At 50.7% G+C, this 21143-nt stretch overlaps 1 protein-coding gene across 1 annotated transcript; it reads left to right on the top strand.

The window, feature by feature from the left end:
• Positions 1-362: 362 nt before the first annotated feature.
• On the top strand, positions 363-19774 carry LOC106590981 (uncharacterized). Its single transcript, XM_082958510.1, has 4 exons — positions 363-1181; positions 1655-1752; positions 1873-2050; positions 18462-19774. Exons 1-4 carry the CDS (start codon positions 689-691, stop codon positions 19058-19060), a joined length of 1368 nt encoding a protein of 455 aa, XP_082814636.1. The 5' UTR covers positions 363-688; the 3' UTR covers positions 19061-19774.
• Positions 19775-21143: the final 1369 nt, after the last annotated feature.

Raw genomic sequence — 21143 nt, 5'->3', positions numbered from 1 at the left:
TGCATTTGCTCTATTGTTTACAGGATGATTTGTATCTTATAGAGCGTGGCTTTAAGGGAATAATATGGTCACATCTAGATTAAAACAAATGTAAAAAATTAAGAGTAAATGTGTATTAACACACTACCTATTCATATAAATATTTATTCATCATCTACATATTCATATTAAGCTTCTACGTCTGTGTACAGGAAAGTATTATTTGTAAGACGAAAGAGAAAATATATCAGCTTATTGTTAAATTATTATGACTTTCTTTCCAATACTAAAAGTGTAGTAACTATTGTTTCCAAACTGCGTTACCCACTCCAGCCAGCAGATGGCGATGTGCGTCTTTCAGGTGATGCTTGTTGCGTGACGTATAATCTAGTGGACAGGACAGAAGGCTTCTTCAACCGCGACAAATGGCGTATAACGGACTGGACGTATAATGGACTGGACGGGACGCTTCTTCAGGAACAACAACACGGCTACTCTTTCAACCACGTCGGTAGCTTGCTAGCCAACATAAAACTGAAAGATTGGCGCTTTAGACCATGTTAATGTACATTAGCTAATCTCAGTGTTGTTAACACAGTTCAGTTGACGTTAACTTTAACCTAATTTGTTTGTTCAATTTGCAAACTTGTTAAAGATTGATGCTGAGCCTAGTCGCTAATGTTTAACTAACTAACTAACATCCCTGACCATGAGTTCACTAAACTACTCCTCCCCTGCTAAAGAAGAGGATGTCTACTGGACGGAGAAAGAACCTCTGGGTCTGAACATTGTCGTGAAAGAAGAAGAGGGTGTTGCAATGAAAGGAGAGAGAGAAGCTTTCATAATTAAAAAGGAGGAAGAGGAGGCTGTTATACTGAAAGAAGAGGAAGAACATTTTGGAGTGGAAGAGGGGATAGAGGCTGTCACAGTGGAAGAGGAGGAGGTAGAAGCTTTCAGAATGAAAAAGGAGGAAGAGGCGGCTGTCACATTGAAAGAAGAAGAGGAGGAGGATGTTACAGTGAAAGAACCTGTAGTGAAAGAAGGAGAGGGGATAGAGGCTGCCAGAGTGGAAGAGGAGGATGGTTTTGGGGGAAAAGAGGAAGGACCTTTTAGAGAGGAAGAGGATGCTATCTCAGTAAAGGTGAAGAAGGAAGACGTTTTGGGAGTGAAAGAGGAAGAGACAGAATATCAGATTAACGTCAGTGAGTACTGTCTTAAACACAGGAGCACAAACTATGCAGTTGTTGAACTAATGTGTGGTTTTAAAGGGGCATTCTACTGAAGTTCTACACTTGAATATGTTGTTCAGTACTGTAGGAATTGTTGAAGGGGTAATCTGCCATTGGTACATATATTGTGGGTTCTTTTAAATGAGGTTTATTGAATTCTCCATGTGGTCTATATTAAAGTGCACCTCATCTAATATAACCGGATTTTAAAATTCAATATTGGTGTATAATTTCTACTTAAAATATCAAAGATAAAGGGAGCGCAAACGTCACCCAAATCGTGGAACTACCCTTTTACATTTACAACACAAACAATATTTTTTTAAATCATGATGAAAGTGGCAATTTTAGGCCCTTTGTAGACATATTCATGCCTCTTGTAAGACTCTGTGATTGTAATAGAAGATCATAAGTTTACCATCTGTTTGATGTTCTCATTCACACAGAAGAGAGACATGACTATCGTGGATCCTCTGGGGAGCCTCAACAACATCCTGATGCTGACGAGGCAGAGAAGAGTCTCTCCAGATCAGAACACCAGATGGTCCAGCATACAGCTTGTTCTATCAGGGTCTGGGCTGGGTTTCTGTAAAGCACTTTATGACAACAGTGACATCAGCATCCATAATGATATGTGTCTGTGTCCCCTCTTTATGGTTACCAGGACAACGCTAGCCCTTCCTCTCTCCTGGAGTCCCCGTGTCGTGCCTCTCCCGGTAGTACCTTACTGCTGGGTATGAAGAGGTTGTCTGTGCTGCTGGTGGACTGCAGGAAAACAACGGGGCTGAGTGGAACTGTGAGAGGAGGAGAAGAGAAGAAAGGATCAGATTTGACACGTCAAAGTAAGTGCTGTAGTTTAGTTTGAACAAATACAATAGATCTGTCCACTGGTATCTGTTACCAGGACAACAAGCAGAGTTCTGTTAATTCTGGGATTGAACCTGGGTCTGTAGTGACACCTCAAACACTGCAATGCAGTGCCTTAGACCTCTGTGCCGCTCGGGTGGCAGCTCCTTTGTTTGGCTGACGTTGAGGGACAGGTTGTTTACCTGGCAACACGCTCGTTGTCCTCAGGGATTCTCCACGGCATCTGAGTCATTATGCTCAAAGTGGAAGAAAATACAGTTTAGCTCATCCGAGGTGACTAGTTTATTTTTTGTATTCCGTGACCGTTAGAAGCCCCTGACGCATGTCCCACTCACTAAATAAGTCTTCAACATTTCTATGATTACTGGACAGACTGACTACTACCACATGGACAGACTGACTACTACCACATGGACAGACTGACTACTACCACATGGACAGACTGACAACTACCACATGGACAGGCTGACTACTACCACATGGACAGGCTGACTACTACCACATGGACAGGCTGACTACTACCACATGGACAGGCTGACTACTACCACATGGACAGGCTGACTACTACCACATGGACAGGCTGACTACTACCACATGGACAGGCTGAATACTACCACATGGACAGGCTGACTACTACCACATGGACAGGCTGACTACTACCACATGGACAGGCTGACTACTACCACATGGACAGACTGACTACTACCACATGGACTACCACATGGACAGACTGACTACTACCACATGGACAGACTGACTACTACCACATGGACAGACTGACTACTACCACATGGACAGACTGACTACCACCACATGGACAGACTGACTACCACCACATGGACAGATTGACTACCACCACATGGACAGATTGACTACCACCACATGGACAGACTGACTACCACCACATGGACAGACTGACTACCACCACATGGACAGACTGACTACCACCACATGGACAGACTGACTACCACCACATGGAATGGACAGACTGACTGACTACTACCACATGGACAGACTGACTGACTACTACCACATGGACAGGCTGACTACTACCACATGGACAGACTGACTACTACCACATGGACTACCACATGGACAGACTGACTACTACCACATGGACAGACTGACTACTACCACATGGACAGACTGACTACCACCACATGGACAGACTGACTACCACCACATGGAATGGACAGACTGACTGACTACTACCACATGGACAGACTGACTGACTACTACCACATGGACAGACTGACTGACTACTACCACATGGACAGACTGACTGACTACTACCACATGGACAGACTGACTGACTACTACCACATGGACAGACTGACTACTACCACATGGACTACCACATGGACAGACTGACTACTACCACATGGACAGACTGACTACTACCACATGGACAGACTGACTACTACCACATGGACAGACTGACTACCACCACATGGACAGACTGACTACCACCACATGGACAGACTGACTACCACCACATGGACAGACTGACTACCACCACATGGACAGACTCCACCACATGGACAGACTGACGACTACCACCACATGGACAGACTGACGACTACCACCACATGGACAGACTGACGACTACCACCACATGGACAGACTGACGACTACCACCACATGGACAGACTGACGACTACCACCACATGGACAGACTGACTACTACCACATGGAGAGACTGACGACTACCACCACATGGACAGACTGACGACTACCACCACATGGACAGACTGACGACTACCACCACATGGACAGACTGACGACTACCACCACGTGGACAGACTGACGACTACCACCACGTGGACAGGCTGACGACTACCACCACGTGGACAGGCTGACGACTACCACCACGTGGACAGACTGACGACTACCATCACGTGGACAGACTGACGACTACCATCACGTGGACAGGCTGACTACTACTACCACGTGGACAGACTGACTACTAACACGTGGACAGACTGACTACTAACACGTGGACAGGCTGACTACTACCACGTGGACAGGCTGACTACTACCACGTGGACAGGCTGACTACTACTACCACGTGGACAGGCTGACTACTACTACCACGTGGACAGGCTGACTACTACTACCACGTGGACAGGCTGACTACCACTACCACGTGGACAGGCTGACTTTATTTTTTGTATTCCGTGACCGTTAGAAACCCCTGACGCATGTCCCACTCACTAAATAAGTCTTCAACATTTCTATGATTACTGGACAGACTGACTACTACCACATGGACAGACTGACTACTACCACATGGACAGACTGACTACTACCACATGGACAGACTGACTACTACCACCACATGGACAGACTGACTACTACCACCACATGGACAGACTGACTACTACCACCACATGGACAGACTGACTACCACCACATGGACAGACTGACTACCACCACATGGACAGACTGACTACCATCACATGGACAGACTGACTGACTACCACCACATGGACAGACTGACTGACTACTACCACATGGACAGACTGACTGACTACTACCACGTGGACAGACTGACTGACTACTACCACGTGGACAGACTGACTGACTACTACCACGTGGACAGACTGACTGACTACTACCACGTGGACAGACTGACTGACTACTACCACGTGGACAGCGACTGACTACTACCACGTGGACAGGCTGACTACTACCACGTGGACAGGCTGACTACTACCACGTGGACAGGCTGACTACTACCACGTGGACAGGCTGACTACCACTACCACGTGGACAGGCTGACTACCACTACCACGTGGACAGGCTGACTACCACTACCACGTGGACAGGCTGACGACCACTACCACGTGGACAGGCTGACGACCACTACCACGTGGACAGGCTGACGACCACTACCACGTGGACAGGCTGACGACCACTACCACGTGGACAGGCTGACGACCACTACCACGTGGACAGGCTGACGACCACTACCACCTGGACAGGCTGACGACCACTACCACCTGGACAGGCTGACGACCACTACCACCTGGACAGGCTGACGACCACTACCACCACCTGGACAGACTGACTACTACCACCACCTGGACAGACTGACTACTACCACCACCTGGACAGACTGACTACCACCACATGGACAGACTGACTACCACCACATGGACAGACTGACTACCATCACATGGACAGACTGACTGACTACCACCACATGGACAGACTGACTGACTACTACCACATGGACAGACTGACTGACTACTACCACGTGGACAGACTGACTGACTACTACCACGTGGACAGACTGACTGACTACTACCACGTGGACAGACTGACTGACTACTACCACGTGGACAGACTGACTGACTACTACCACGTGGACAGACTGACTGACTACTACCACGTGGACAGGCTGACGACTACTACCACGTGGACAGGCTGACTACTACCACGTGGACAGGCTGACGACTACTACCACGTGGACAGGCTGACGACTACTACCACGTGGACAGGCTGACTACCACTACCACGTGGACAGGCTGACTACCACTACCACGTGGACAGGCTGACGACCACTACCACGTGGACAGGCTGACGACCACTACCACGTGGACAGGCTGACGACCACTACCACGTGGACAGGCTGACGACCACTACCACGTGGACAGGCTGACGACCACTACCACCTGGACAGGCTGACGACCACTACCACCTGGACAGGCTGACGACCACTACCACCTGGACAGGCTGACTACCACTACCACCTGGACAGACTTACTACTACCACCACCTGGACAGACTGACTACTACCACCACCTGGACAGACTGACTACTACCACCACCTGGACAGACTGACTACTACCACCACGTGGACAGACTGACTACTACTACCACGTGGACAGGCTGACGACTACCACGTGGACAGGCTGACGACTACTACCACGTGGACAGGCTGACGACTACTACCACGTGGACAGGCTGACGACTACTACCACGTGGACAGGCTGACGACTACTACCACGTGGACAGGCTGACGACTACTACCACGTGGACAGGCTGACGACTACTACCACGTGGACAGGCTGACGACTACTACCACCACGTGGACAGGCTGACGACGACCACCACCACGTGGACAGACTGACGACGACCACGTGGACAGACTGACTACCACCACGTGGACAGACTGACGACGACTACCACCACGTGGACAGACTGACGACGACCACGTGGACAGACTGACTACTACTACCACGTGGACAGGCTGACTACCACTACCACGTGGACAGGCTGACTACTACTATCCACGTGGACAGGCTGACTGACTACTACTCACGTGGACAGGCTGACTACTACTACCACGTGGACAGGCTGACTACTACTACCACGTGGACAGACTGACGACGACTACCACCACGTGGACAGGCTGACGACGACTACCACCACGTGGAGAGACTGACTACCACCACGTGGACAGACTGACTACTACTACCACGTGGACAGGCTGACTACCACTACCACGTGGACAGGCTGACTACCACTACCACGTGGACAGGCTGACTACTACTACCACGTGGACAGGCTGACTACTACTATCACGTGGACAGGCTGACTACTACTATCACGTGGACAGGCTGACTACTACTACCACGTGGACAGGCTGACTACCACTACCACGTGGACAGGCTGACTACCACTACCACGTGGACAGGCTGACGACTACTACCACGTGGACAGGCTGACGACTACTACCACGTGGACAGGCTGACGACTACTACCACGTGGACAGGCTGACGACTGCTACCACGTGGACAGGCTGACGACTGCTACCACGTGGACAGGCTGACGACTACTACCACGTGGACAGGCTGACGACTACTACCACGTGGACAGGCTGACGACTACTACCACGTGGACAGGCTGACGACTACTACCACGTGGACAGGCTGACGACTACTACCACGTGGACAGGCTGACGACTACTACCACGTGGACAGGCTGACGACTACTACCACGTGGACAGGCTACTACCACGTGGACAGGCTACTACCACGTGGACAGGCTGACGACTACTACCACGTGGACAGGCTGACGACTACTACCACGTGGACAGGCTGACGACTACTACCACGTGGACAGGCTGACGACTACTACCACGTGGACAGGCTGACGACTACTACCACGTGGACAGGCTGACGACTACCACCACGTGGACAGGCTGACGACTACCACCACGTGGACAGGCTGACGACGACTACCACCACGTGGACAGGCTGACGACGACTACCACCACGTGGACAGGCTGACGACGACCACGTGGACAGGCTGACTACTACCACCACGTGGACAGACTGACTATTACTACCACGTGGACAGACTGACTACTACTACCACGTGGACAGACTGACTACTACTACCACGTGGACAGACTGACTACTACTACCACCTGGACAGACTGACTACTACTACCACCTGGACAGACTGACTACTACTACCACCTGGACAGACTGACGACTACTACCACCTGGACAGACTGACGACCACTACCACGTGGACAGACTGACTACCACTACCACGTGGACAGGCTGACTACCACTACCACGTTGACAGACTGACTACTACTACCACCTGGACAGACTGACGACTACTACCACCTGGACAGGCTGACGACTACTACCACGTGGACAGGCTGACTACCACTACCACGTGGACAGGCTGACTACCACTACCACGTGGACAGGCTGACTACTACTATCACGTGGACAGGCTGACGACGACTACCACCACGTGGACAGACTGACAACGACCACGTGGACAGACTGACTACCACCACGTGGACAGGCTGACTACTACCACCACGTGGACAGACTGACTATTACTACCACGTGGACAGACTGACTACTACTACCACGTGGACAGACTGACTACTACTACCACGTGGACAGACTGACTACTACTACCACCTGGACAGACTGACTGACTACTACCACCTGGACAGACTGACGACTACTACCACCTGGACAGACTGACGACTACTACCACGTGGACAGACTGACTACCACTACCACGTGGACAGACTGACTACCACTACCACGTGGACAGGCTGACTACCACTACCACGTTGACAGGCTGACTACCACTACCACCTGGACAGACTGACGACCACTACCACCTGGACAGGCTGACGACCACTACCACGTGGACAGGCTGACTACCACTACCACGTGGACAGGCTGACTACCACTACCACGTGGACAGGCTGACTACCACTATCACGTGGACAGGCTGACTACTACTATCACGTGGACAGGCTGACTACTACTACCACGTGGACAGACTGACTACTAACACGTGGACAGACTGACTACTACCACGTGGACAGACTGACTACTACCACGTGGACAGGCTGACTACTACCACGTGGACAGGCTGACTACTACCACGTGGACAGGCTGACTACTACCACGTGGACAGGCTGACTACCACTACCACGTGGACAGGCTGACTACCACTACCACGTGGACAGGCTGACGACTACTACCACGTGGACAGGCTGACGACTACTACCACGTGGACAGGCTGACGACTACTACCACGTGGACAGGCTGACGACTACTACCACGTGGACAGGCTGACGACTACTACCACGTGGACAGGCTGACGACTACTACCACGTGGACAGGCTGACGACTACTACCACGTGGACAGGCTGACGACTACTACCACGTGGACAGGCTGACGACGACTACCACGTGGACAGGCTGACGACGACCACGTGGACAGACTGACGACGACCACGTGGACAGACTGACGACGACTACCACCACGTGGACAGACTGACGACGACCACGTGGACAGACTGACTACTACTACCACGTGGACAGGCTGACTACCACTACCACGTGGACAGGCTGACTACCACTACCACGTGGACAGGCTGACTACTACTACCACGTGGACAGGCTGACTACTACTATCACGTGGACAGGCTGACTACTACTACCACGTGGACAGACTGACTACTAACACGTGGACAGACTGACTACTACCACGTGGACAGACTGACTACTACCACGTGGACAGACTGACTACTACCACGTGGACAGACTGACTACTACTACCACGTGGACAGGCTGACGACGACTACCACCACGTGGACAGACTGACGACGACCACGTGGACAGACTGACGACGACCACGTGGACAGACTGACGACGACCACGTGGACAGACTGACGACGACCACGTGGACAGACTGACGACGACTACCACCACGTGGACAGACTGACGACGACCACGTGGACAGACTGACTACCACCACGTGGACAGACTGACTACCACTACCACGTGGACAGGCTGACTACCACTACCACGTGGACAGGCTGACTACTACTACCACGTGGACAGGCTGACTACTACTATCACGTGGACAGGCTGACTACTACTATCACGTGGACAGGCTGACTACTACTATCACGTGGACAGGCTGACTACTAACACGTGGACAGACTGACTACTAACACGTGGACAGACTGACTACTACCACGTGGACAGACTGACTACTACCACGTGGACAGGCTGACTACTACCACGTGGACAGGCTGACTACTACCACGTGGACAGGCTGACTACTACTACCACGTGGACAGGCTGACTACTACTACCACGTGGACAGGCTGACTACTACTACCACGTGGACAGGCTGACGACTACTACCACGTGGACAGGCTGACGACTACTACCACGTGGACAGGCTGACGACTACTACCACGTGGACAGGCTGACGACTACTACCACGTGGACAGGCTGACGACTACTACCACGTGGACAGGCTGACGACTACTACCACGTGGACAGGCTGACGACTACTACCACGTGGACAGGCTGACGACTACTACCACGTGGACAGGCTGACGACTACTACCACGTGGACAGGCTGACGACTACTACCACGTGGACAGGCTGACGACTACTACCACCTGGACAGACTGACTACTACTACCACCTGGACAGACTGACTACTACTACCACCTGGACAGACTGACGACTACTACCACCTGGACAGACTGACGACCACTACCACGTGGACAGACTGACTACCACTACCACGTGGACAGGCTGACTACCACTACCACGTGGACAGGCTGACTACTACTACCACCTGGACAGACTGACGACTACTACCACCTGGACAGGCTGACGACTACTACCACGTGGACAGGCTGACTACCACTACCACGTGGACAGGCTGACTACCACTACCACGTGGACAGGCTGACTACTACTATCACGTGGACAGGCTGACGACGACTACCACCACGTGGACAGACTGACGACGACCACGTGGACAGACTGACTACCACCACGTGGACAGGCTGACTACTACCACCACGTGGACAGGCTGACTATTACCACCACGTGGACAGACTGACTACTACTACCACGTGGACAGACTGACTACTACTACCACGTGGACAGACTGACTACTACTACCACCTGGACAGACTGACTACTACTACCACCTGGACAGACTGACTACTACTACCACCTGGACAGACTGACGACTACTACCACCTGGACAGACTGACGACTACTACCACGTGGACAGACTGACTACCACTACCACGTGGACAGGCTGACTACCACTACCACGTTGACAGACTGACTACCACTACCACCTGGACAGACTGACGACTACTACCACCTGGACAGGCTGACGACTACTACCACGTGGACAGGCTGACTACCACTACCACGTGGACAGGCTGACTACCACTACCACGTGGACAGGCTGACTACCACTATCACGTGGACAGGCTGACGACTACTACCACGTGGACAGGCTGACGACTACTACCACGTGGACAGGCTGACGACTACTACCACGTGGAAAGGCTGACTACTACCACGTGGACAGGCTGACTACTACTACCACGTGGACAGGCTGACTACCACTACCACGTGGACAGGCTGACGACTACTACCACGTGGACAGGCTGACGACTACTACCACGTGGACAGGCTGACGACTACTACCACGTGGACAGGCTGACGACTACTACCACGTGGACAGGCTGACGACTACTACCACGTGGACAGGCTGACGACTACTACCACGTGGACAGGCTGACGACTACTACCACGTGGACAGACTGACTACTACTACCACCTGGACAGACTGACTACTACTACCACCTGGACAGACTGACTACTACTACCACCTGGACAGACTGACTACTACTACCACCTGGACAGACTGACGACTACTACCACCTGGACAGACTGACGACTACTACCACGTGGACAGACTGACTACCACTACCACGTGGACAGGCTGACGACTACTACCACGTGGACAGGCTGACTACCACTACCACGTGGACAGGCTGACTACTACTACCACGTGGACAGGCTGACTACCACTATCACGTGGACAGGCTGACTACTACTATCACGTGGACAGGCTGACTACTACTACCACGTGGACAGGCTGACTACTACACACGTGGACAGACTGACTACTACCACGTGGACAGGCTGACTACTACCACGTGGACAGGCTGACTACTACCACGTGGACAGGCTGACTACTACCACGTGGACAGGCTGACTACTACCACGTGGACAGGCTGACTACTACCACGTGGACAGGCTGACTACTACTACCACGTGGACAGGCTGACTACTACTACCACGTGGACAGGCTGACTACCACTACCACGTGGACAGGCTGACGGCTACTACCACGTGGACAGGCTGACGACTACTACCACGTGGACAGGCTGACGACGACTATCACGTGGACAGGCTGACGACGACTACCACGTGGACAGGCTGACGACGACTACCACCACGTGGACAGACTGACTACTACCACGTGGACAGACTGACTACTACCACGTGGACAGGCTGACTACTACTACCACGTGGACAGGCTGACTACCACTACCACGTGGACAGGCTGACTACTACTACCACGTGGACAGGCTGACTACTACTACCACGTGGACAGGCTGACTACTACTACCACGTGGACAGGCTGACTACTACTACCACGTGGACAGGCTGACGACTACTACCACGTGGACAGGCTGACGACTACTACCACGTGGACAGGCTGACGACTACTACCACGTGGACAGGCTGACGACTACTACCACGTGGACAGGCTGACGACTACTACCACGTGGACAGGCTGACGACGACTACCACCACGTGGACAGGCTGACGACTACTACCACGTGGACAGGCTGACGACTACTACCACGTGGACAGACTGACGACGACCACGTGGACAGACTGACGACGACCACGTGGACAGACTGACGACGACTACCACCACGTGGACAGACTGACGACGACCACGTGGACAGACTGACTACCACCACGTGGACAGACTGACTACCACTACCACGTGGACAGGCTGACTACCACTACCACGTGGACAGGCTGACTACTACTACCACGTGGACAGGCTGACTACTACTACCACGTGGACAGGCTGACTACTACTATCACGTGGACAGGCTGACTACTACTACCACGTGGACAGACTGACTACTAACACGTGGACAGACTGACTACTACCACGTGGACAGACTGACTACTACCACGTGGACAGGCTGACTACTACCACGTGGACAGGCTGACTACTACCACGTGGACAGGCTGACTACTACTACCACGTGGACAGGCTGACGACTACTACCACGTGGACAGGCTGACGACTACTACCACGTGGACAGGCTGACGACTACTACCACGTGGACAGGCTGACGACTACTACCACGTGGACAGGCTGACGACTACTACCACGTGGACAGGCTGACGACTACTACCACGTGGACAGGCTGACGACTACTACCACGTGGACAGGCTGACGACTACTACCACGTGGACAGGCTGACGACTACTACCACGTGGACAGGCTGACGACTACTACCACGTGGACAGGCTGACGACTACTACCACGTGGACAGGCTGACGACTACTACCACGTGGCCAGGCTGACGACTACTACCACGTGGACAGGCTGACGACTACTACCACGTGGACAGGCTGACGACGACTACCACCACGTGGACAGACTGACGACGACCACGTGGACAGACTGACTACCACCACGTGGACAGACTTACGACGACTACCACCACGTGGACAGACTGACGACGACCACGTGGACAGGCTGACTACCACCACGTGGACAGGCTGACTACTACTACCACGTGGACAGACTGACTACTACTACCACGTGGACAGACTGACTACTACTACCACGTGGACAGACTGACTACTACTACCACGTGGACAGACTGACTACTACTACCACCTGGACAGACTGACTACTACTACCACCTGGACAGACTGACGACTACTACCACCTGGACAGACTGACGACTACTACCACCACGTGGACAGACTGACTACCACTACCACGTGGACAGGCTGACTACCACTACCACGTGGACAGGCTGACTACCACTACCACGTGGACAGGCTGACTACCACTACCACGTGGACAGGCTGACTACCACTACCACGTGGACAGGCTGACTACCACTACCACGTGGACAGGCTGACTACCACTACCACGTGGACAGGCTGACTACCACTACCACGTGGACAGGCTGACTACCACTACCACGTGGACAGGCTGACTACCACCACCACGTGGACAGGCTGACGACCACCACCACCTGGACAGGCTGACGACCACCACCACCTGGACAGACTTACTACCACCACCACATGGACAGACTGACTACCACCACCACCTGGACAGGCTGACGACCACCACCACGTGGACAGGCTGACGACCACCACCACCTGGACAGGCTGACGACCACCACCACCTGGACAGACTTACTACTACCACCACATGGACAGACTGACTACTACCACCACCTGGACAGACTGACTACTACCACCACCTGGACAGACTGACTACTACCACCACCTGGACAGACTGACTACTACCACCACCTGGACAGACTGACTACTACCACCACATGGACAGACTGACTACTACCACCACATGGACAGACTGACTACTACCACCACATGGACAGACTGACTACTACCACCACATGGACAGACTGACTACCACCACCACATGGACAGACTGACTACCACCACCACATGGACAGACTGACTACCACCACCACGTGGACAGACTGACTACCACCACCACGTGGACAGACTGACTACCACCACCACGTGGACAGACTGACTACCACCACCACGTGGACAGACTGACGACCACCACCACGTGGACAGACTGACGACCACCACCACGTGGACAGACTGACGACCACCACCACGTGGACAGACTGACGACCACCACCACGTGGACAGACTGACGACCACCACCACGTGGACAGACTGACGACTACCACCACGTGGACAGACTGACGACTACCACCACGTGGACAGACTGACGACTACCACCACGTGGACAGACTGACGACTACCACCACGTGGACAGACTGACGACTACCACCACGTGGACAGACTGACGACTACCACCACGTGGACAGACTGACGACTACCACCACGTGGACAGACTGACGACTACCACCACGTGGACAGACTGACGACTACCACCACGTGGACAGACTGACGACTACCACCACGTGGACAGACTGACGACTACCACCACGTGGACAGACTGACGACTACCACCACGTGGACAGACTGACGACTACCACCACGTGGACAGACTGACGACTACCACCACGTGGACAGACTGACGACTACCACCACGTGGACAGACTGACGACTACCACCACGTGGACAGACTGACGACTACCACCACGTGGACAGACTGACGACTACCACCACGTGGACAGACTGACGACTACCACCACGTGGACAGACTGACGACTACCACCACGTGGACAGACTGACGACTACCACCACGTGGACAGACTGACGACTACCACCACGTGGACAGACTGACGACTACCACCACGTGGACAGACTGACGACTACCACCACGTGGACAGACTGACGACGACTACCACCACCACATGGACAGACTGACGGACGACTACCACCACCACATGGACAGACTGACTGACGACTACTACCACGTGGACAGACTGACTGACGACTACTACCACGTGGACAGACTGACTGACGACTACTACCACGTGGACAGACTGACTGACGACTACTACCACGTGGACAGACTGACTGACGACTACTACCACGTGGACAGGCTGAAGACGACTACCACCACGTGGACAGGCTGACGACGACCACGTGGACAGACTGACTACCACCACGTGGACAGACTGACTACCACCACGTGGACAGACTGACTACCACCACGTGGACAGACTGACTACCACCACGTGGACAGACTGACTACCACCACGTGGACAGACTGACTACCACCACGTGGACAGACTGACTACCACCACGTGGACAGACTGACTACCACCACGTGGACAGACTGACGACGACCACGTGGACAGACTGACTGACCACCACGTGGACAGACTGACTACCACCACGTGGACAGACTGACTACCACCACGTGGACAGACTGACTACCACCACGTGGACAGACTGACTACCACCACGTGGACAGACTGACTGACGACTACCACCACGTGGACAGACTGACTGACGACTACCACCACGTGGACAGACTGACTGACGACTACCACCACGTGGACAGGCTGACTACTACCACGTGGACAGGCTGACTACTACTACCACGTGGACAGACTGACGACTACCACCACGTGGACAGACTGACGACTACCACCACGTGGACAGACTGACGACCACCACATGGAGAGACTGACTACCACCACATGGACAGGACTGACTACCACCACATGGACAGACTGACGACGACTACCACCACCACATGGACAGACTGACGGACGACTACCACCACCACATGGACAGACTGACTGACGACTACTACCACGTGGACAGACTGACTGACGACTACTACCACGTGGACAGACTGACTGACGACTACTACCACGTGGATAGACTGACTGACGACTACTACCACGTGGACAGACTGACTGACGACTACTACCACGTGGACAGGCTGAAGACGACTACCACCACGTGGACAGACTGACGACGACCACGTGGACAGACTGACTACCACCACGTGGACAGACTGACTACCACCACGTGGACAGACTGACTACCACCACGTGGACAGACTGACTACCACCACGTGGACAGACTGACTACCACCACGTGGACAGGCTGAAGACGACTACCACCACGTGGACAGACTGATGACGACCACGTGGACAGACTGACTACCACCACGTGGACAGACTGACTACCACCACGTGGACAGACTGACTACCACCACGTGGACAGACTGACTACCACCACGTGGACAGACTGACTACCACCACGTGGACAGACTGACTACCACCACGTGGACAGACTGACTGACGACTACCACCACGTGGACAGGCTGACTGACGACTACCACCACGTGGACAGGCTGACTGACGACTACCACCACGTGGACAGGCTGACTACTACCACGTGGACAGGCTGACTACTACTACCACGTGGACAGGCTGACTACTACTACCACGTGGACAGGCTGACTACTACTACCACGTGGACAGGCTGACTACTACTACCACGTGGACAGGCTGACTACTACTACCACGTGGACAGGCTGACTACTACTACCACGTGGACAGACTGACTACTACTACCACCTGGACAGACTGACTACTACTACCACCTGGACAGACTGACTACTACTACCACCTGGACAGACTGACTACTACTACCACCTGGACAGACTGACTACTACTACCACCTGGACAGACTGACTACTACTACCACCTGGACAGACTGACTACTACCACCACCTGGACAGACTGACTACTACCACCACATGGACAGACTGACTACCACCACATGGACAGACTGACTACCACCACATGGACAGACTGACTACCACCACATGGACAGACTGACTACCACCACATGGACAGACTGACTACCACCACATGGACAGACTGACGACTACTACCACCACATGGACAGACTGACTGACGACTACCACATGGACAGACTGACTACTACCACCACATGGACAGAGCTCATTAGTGTGTTTGAGGGGAGCATGCTGTTTATTTAGTCAGGTATTGACCACATTATTCTGATATATTTTAGAATGTTAATTATGTGAACATCAATGCATAATGTTATTGGGTAGTTAAATAAAATAAACATTATTGTTAAAGTGGTAGGCTAATGCATATGTTTTTTGCATACATTTTGGGGGGAGTTTTTATCCTATAGGCTATTACAACGAAGTGCTTGAAAAGTCCTTATGTCCTTGAATTTGACTTTCCAATGTCTATATGAACCCTGTGACTTGCTCAGCCAGCAAATGAAAGATAAAATAATCTGCTATTTAAATTATGCACGCGTCATTCAGTTTCCTGTCATATCGTCAGATCTTATCCCCTGGGCAGTAAATTTCAGTTGGCACTGGCCCGGTGCCACTGGTAAATGTACCTGAATGTTGAACCATGTGTGTGCGTGTAGGGTCTATATGTCTACCACTCCGTGTAGCCGTTAGCGATGCTAATGTATTCAGGTAAGACTGAAAGACAATTACAAGGTAACTACAAAGTAGCCTATGCCTACCTGGCAGAATCGTGATTATTTGCATCAATCCATTGGCCATTTTGTTTTGAAAACTCCCATCACAACTGCGCTACAGAAACACTGCTAGACAAACAAGAATGCCTGGCTGGTGGCACTAGAATTAAAGGGTAACTACACACAAAAATAAATATATTGCAGATTTTTTCCCCCAAAATAAATTTCTTCTGATGTGGTTAAAGTTGTGGATTGAGAACATTCAATATTGTTTTTCTATTTAAGTGTGATTTTGAGAGGCCGAAAACCTGGGGGAAAAAATGGGGAAATCAGTCCCCACGTTTTTGTTTTGGTGTCGTGGTATCTCTTTTCTTTGCTGTTACAGTAAATCAATGTAAGAACACAGGGGAATGCTAATTTAACAGATGGCTAGTCATTATTAGCCTGGTTATATTATGGGACACAGGCCAGGTCATTAGAAATGATCACATTTAATTGAGGGAACATGTGGTTACTATCACTGTTGTGGTTGTCTCACCAAGCTACCTTAAGATGGATGCACTAACTGTAAGTTGCTCTGAATAGTGACCATACTATTCCCTTAAAGCCACACAGTGTAAAATACATGGGTCATGTAAACAATAGAGCACATGCATCACATGCTAAGAGCACTTGACTTTAAGTCTCTCTGGATAAGAGCGTCTGCTAAATGACAAAAATATAAATGTATGTGGAGATTTCATTCAGGTCTCCCTGTTTTAACCACTCTGTTTGTCTTTAACAGAAGAGAGACCCGACTCAGAGGAACCAGACACGTCTGAACCAGTGAGACGACACCACTGTTCACAGTGTGGAAAGAGTTATACCCGTTTATGGAGCCTGAAAAACCATAAGAGAACACATGCAGGGAAGAAGCCTTATCACTGCTCCCAGTGTGGAAAGAGTTTTACACGGTTAGGGAGCCTTGAAATACATAAAAGAATACACACAGGAGACAAGCCTTACCAATGCTTCCAGTGCGGAAAGAGATTTATCCAGTCAACACATCTGAACGAGCATAAGAGAATACACACAGGGGAAAAACCATTCCAATGCTCTCAGTGTGGAGGGACATTTTCCCGATCAGGGGACCTGAAATCTCATGAAAGAATACACACAGGGGAAAAGCCTTATCACTGTTCCCATTGTAAAAGTAGTTTTAGCTGGTCAGGGCAACTGAACGAGCATGAGAGAACACACACAGGAGTGAAGCCTTACCACTGCTGCCAGTGTGGAAAGAGTTTTACAAGGTTGGGGTCCCTTAAGTCACATAAGATATATACACACACACAGAAGACAAGCCCTATCACTACTCCCAGTGTGAAAACAAGTATTTATCATTAGGGGACATGAAAAAGCATGAGAGAAAACACTCTTTAGAGAGGCCTTTCCAATGCTCTCTGTGTGGAATGGGATTTATCCAGTCATGGCATCTGAAAGCGCATAAGAGAATACACACGAGAGAAGCCATTCCAATGCTAGCAGTGTGGAAAGAGTTATACCCGGTAAGGGAATTTAGAAACGCATGAGATGACATACACGAAATAACGAGAGAAAATGGCGAAATGTAGATTTCCGGCTAAATAGACATACAAAAGTAACTGCTATTCATGTGGAATTACATGATTCTGACATGCAAAAACTTTGTATATTTGGAAAGAAGACATCTGAGAGATTATGCGGAAATGATCAGAAGATAGATAGGAGTTACATAGTTCAGAATACACAAGATCAAGCACACACAAAATACACTTATTGTTTTATTTATTTTGGCCCCTGCGCAAGAGATCCATGGAGGGCATTACTTCACCAGTTCTCCTACCATGTATTACTATTATGTGATTAGCCTAGTTGGTGTTATAATGTTAACTCCCATGAGAGGAATTATGGTGTTATTTTTCTATCATTGTAAATTGTGTATAGAGATTGAGCTGACATGTATTATTTAATGTATATTGGATTTACATTGCAATAATGCTCTCTTTCATCCTGTTTCCCTCTGTACACAGACCACTTGTATACTCTGGTTCATCATTAAAACTCCTACTGTAGACTGAGCTTCAGTGCCTGTTATCACTCTTTGACCAGGTGCTCAAAGCCTCTCAAAGCACATGGCTACTTAAAAATCTCTTAAGGATCGGCCCCTTTCCCCCCCCCCCCCCCAATTTTCACCTAAAATGACATACCCAAATCTAACTGCCTGTAGCTCAGGTCCTGAAGTAAGGATATGCATTTTCTTGGTACCATTTGAAAGGAAACACTTTGAAGTTTGTGGAAATGTCACAGGAATGTAGGAGACTATAACACATTAGATCTGGTAAAAGATAATACAAATACCATCTTTGAAATGCAAGAGAAAGGCTATTCCAGCCCAGGTGCAATTTAGATATTTGTAACTAGATGGCAGCAGCATATATGCAAAGTTTTAGTCTGATCCAATGAACCATTGCATTTCTGTTAAGTTTTGTATCAAGACTGCCAAAATGTGCTTAGTTTGTTTATTAATAACTTTTCATGTTCAAAACTGTGCACTCTCCTCAAACAATAGCATGATATTATTTCACTGTAATAGCTACTGTAAATAGGACAGTGCAGTTAGTGTCAGAAAGCTTTCTTGTTAATCTATCAGATATGTCTATGTCCTGGGAAATGTTCTTGTTACTTACAACCTCATGCGAATCGCATTAGCCTACGTTAAATCAACTGTCCCACAATCCTGAAGTTAATATGCATATGCGGTGATAGGGTGCCTGGAGCATTGATTGATTGGTGTTACACCATCAAGAGCTGTTTGAAGAAAGTGCAACTGGGCCACTGACCTGTGGACAGAAATGTATATTCTTGCAAAAGGTAAGCTATTCATGCCGTATATTGTTTTACCTATGTGTTATAGCTACTGCTGTTGAAAAAAACATTAGCTCTACCAAGAAGTTGAGTTTTCACTGGATGTATTGATAAATCATGTTTGATTTGTATATGTATATTTTAATGTCTATAAAAATTATTTAACAGGTTCATCACGATCCTGTCTGTCTTTGCTATACAGTCATTTTATTGAATTATGTAAATAAAATGTTCATGTGCTCATAAAATGTGCATTTTGCTTGGGAACGGACCGACGTTAGTCTGGTGTCTCGCCTCAGAACTACTGACCATGGGTTACCCTACCAGTAGTCTTATAGACTACAGACAATATACCTCTGAGGGTCCTCAACACACACAAGCCTCTACACCGCGCTCAAGGTCTCGGTCCAGGTAGAGGGGAACAGGAAACTATTTACAATAAAAACATCCGACCACGAAGCCAGTGGCTCAGTGTCCTTCATCCCCACTCACTACCGGCCAAGTGCAACCTTGTCTCGCTCCCCAATTAATTTGTACATTTTGAAAAAAGTTGAACTCAGACTGCAACCTTGCCTAACTCCCC

The sequence above is a fragment of the Salmo salar genome, chromosome 12, assembly GCF_965601325.2.
Source record: "Salmo salar chromosome 12, fSalSal1, whole genome shotgun sequence".
NCBI lineage: Eukaryota > Metazoa > Chordata > Actinopteri > Salmoniformes > Salmonidae > Salmo > Salmo salar.
Note: the sequence above shows the minus strand (reverse complement) of the source record. Positions and strands in the feature narration are given on the sequence as shown.

Excerpts from the sequence above, each read along its gene's own strand:
- LOC106590981 (XM_082958510.1), top strand. The coding sequence starts at position 689 with ATGAGTTCACTAAACTACTCCTCCCCTGCTAAAGAAGAGGATGTCTAC. Across the intron at positions 1,182-1,654 it reads AGAATATCAGATTAACGTCA|AAGAGAGACATGACTATCGT; the intron begins GTGAGTACTGTC and ends TCATTCACACAG. Across the intron at positions 2,051-18,461 it reads ATCAGATTTGACACGTCAAA|AAGAGAGACCCGACTCAGAG; the intron begins GTAAGTGCTGTA and ends TGTCTTTAACAG.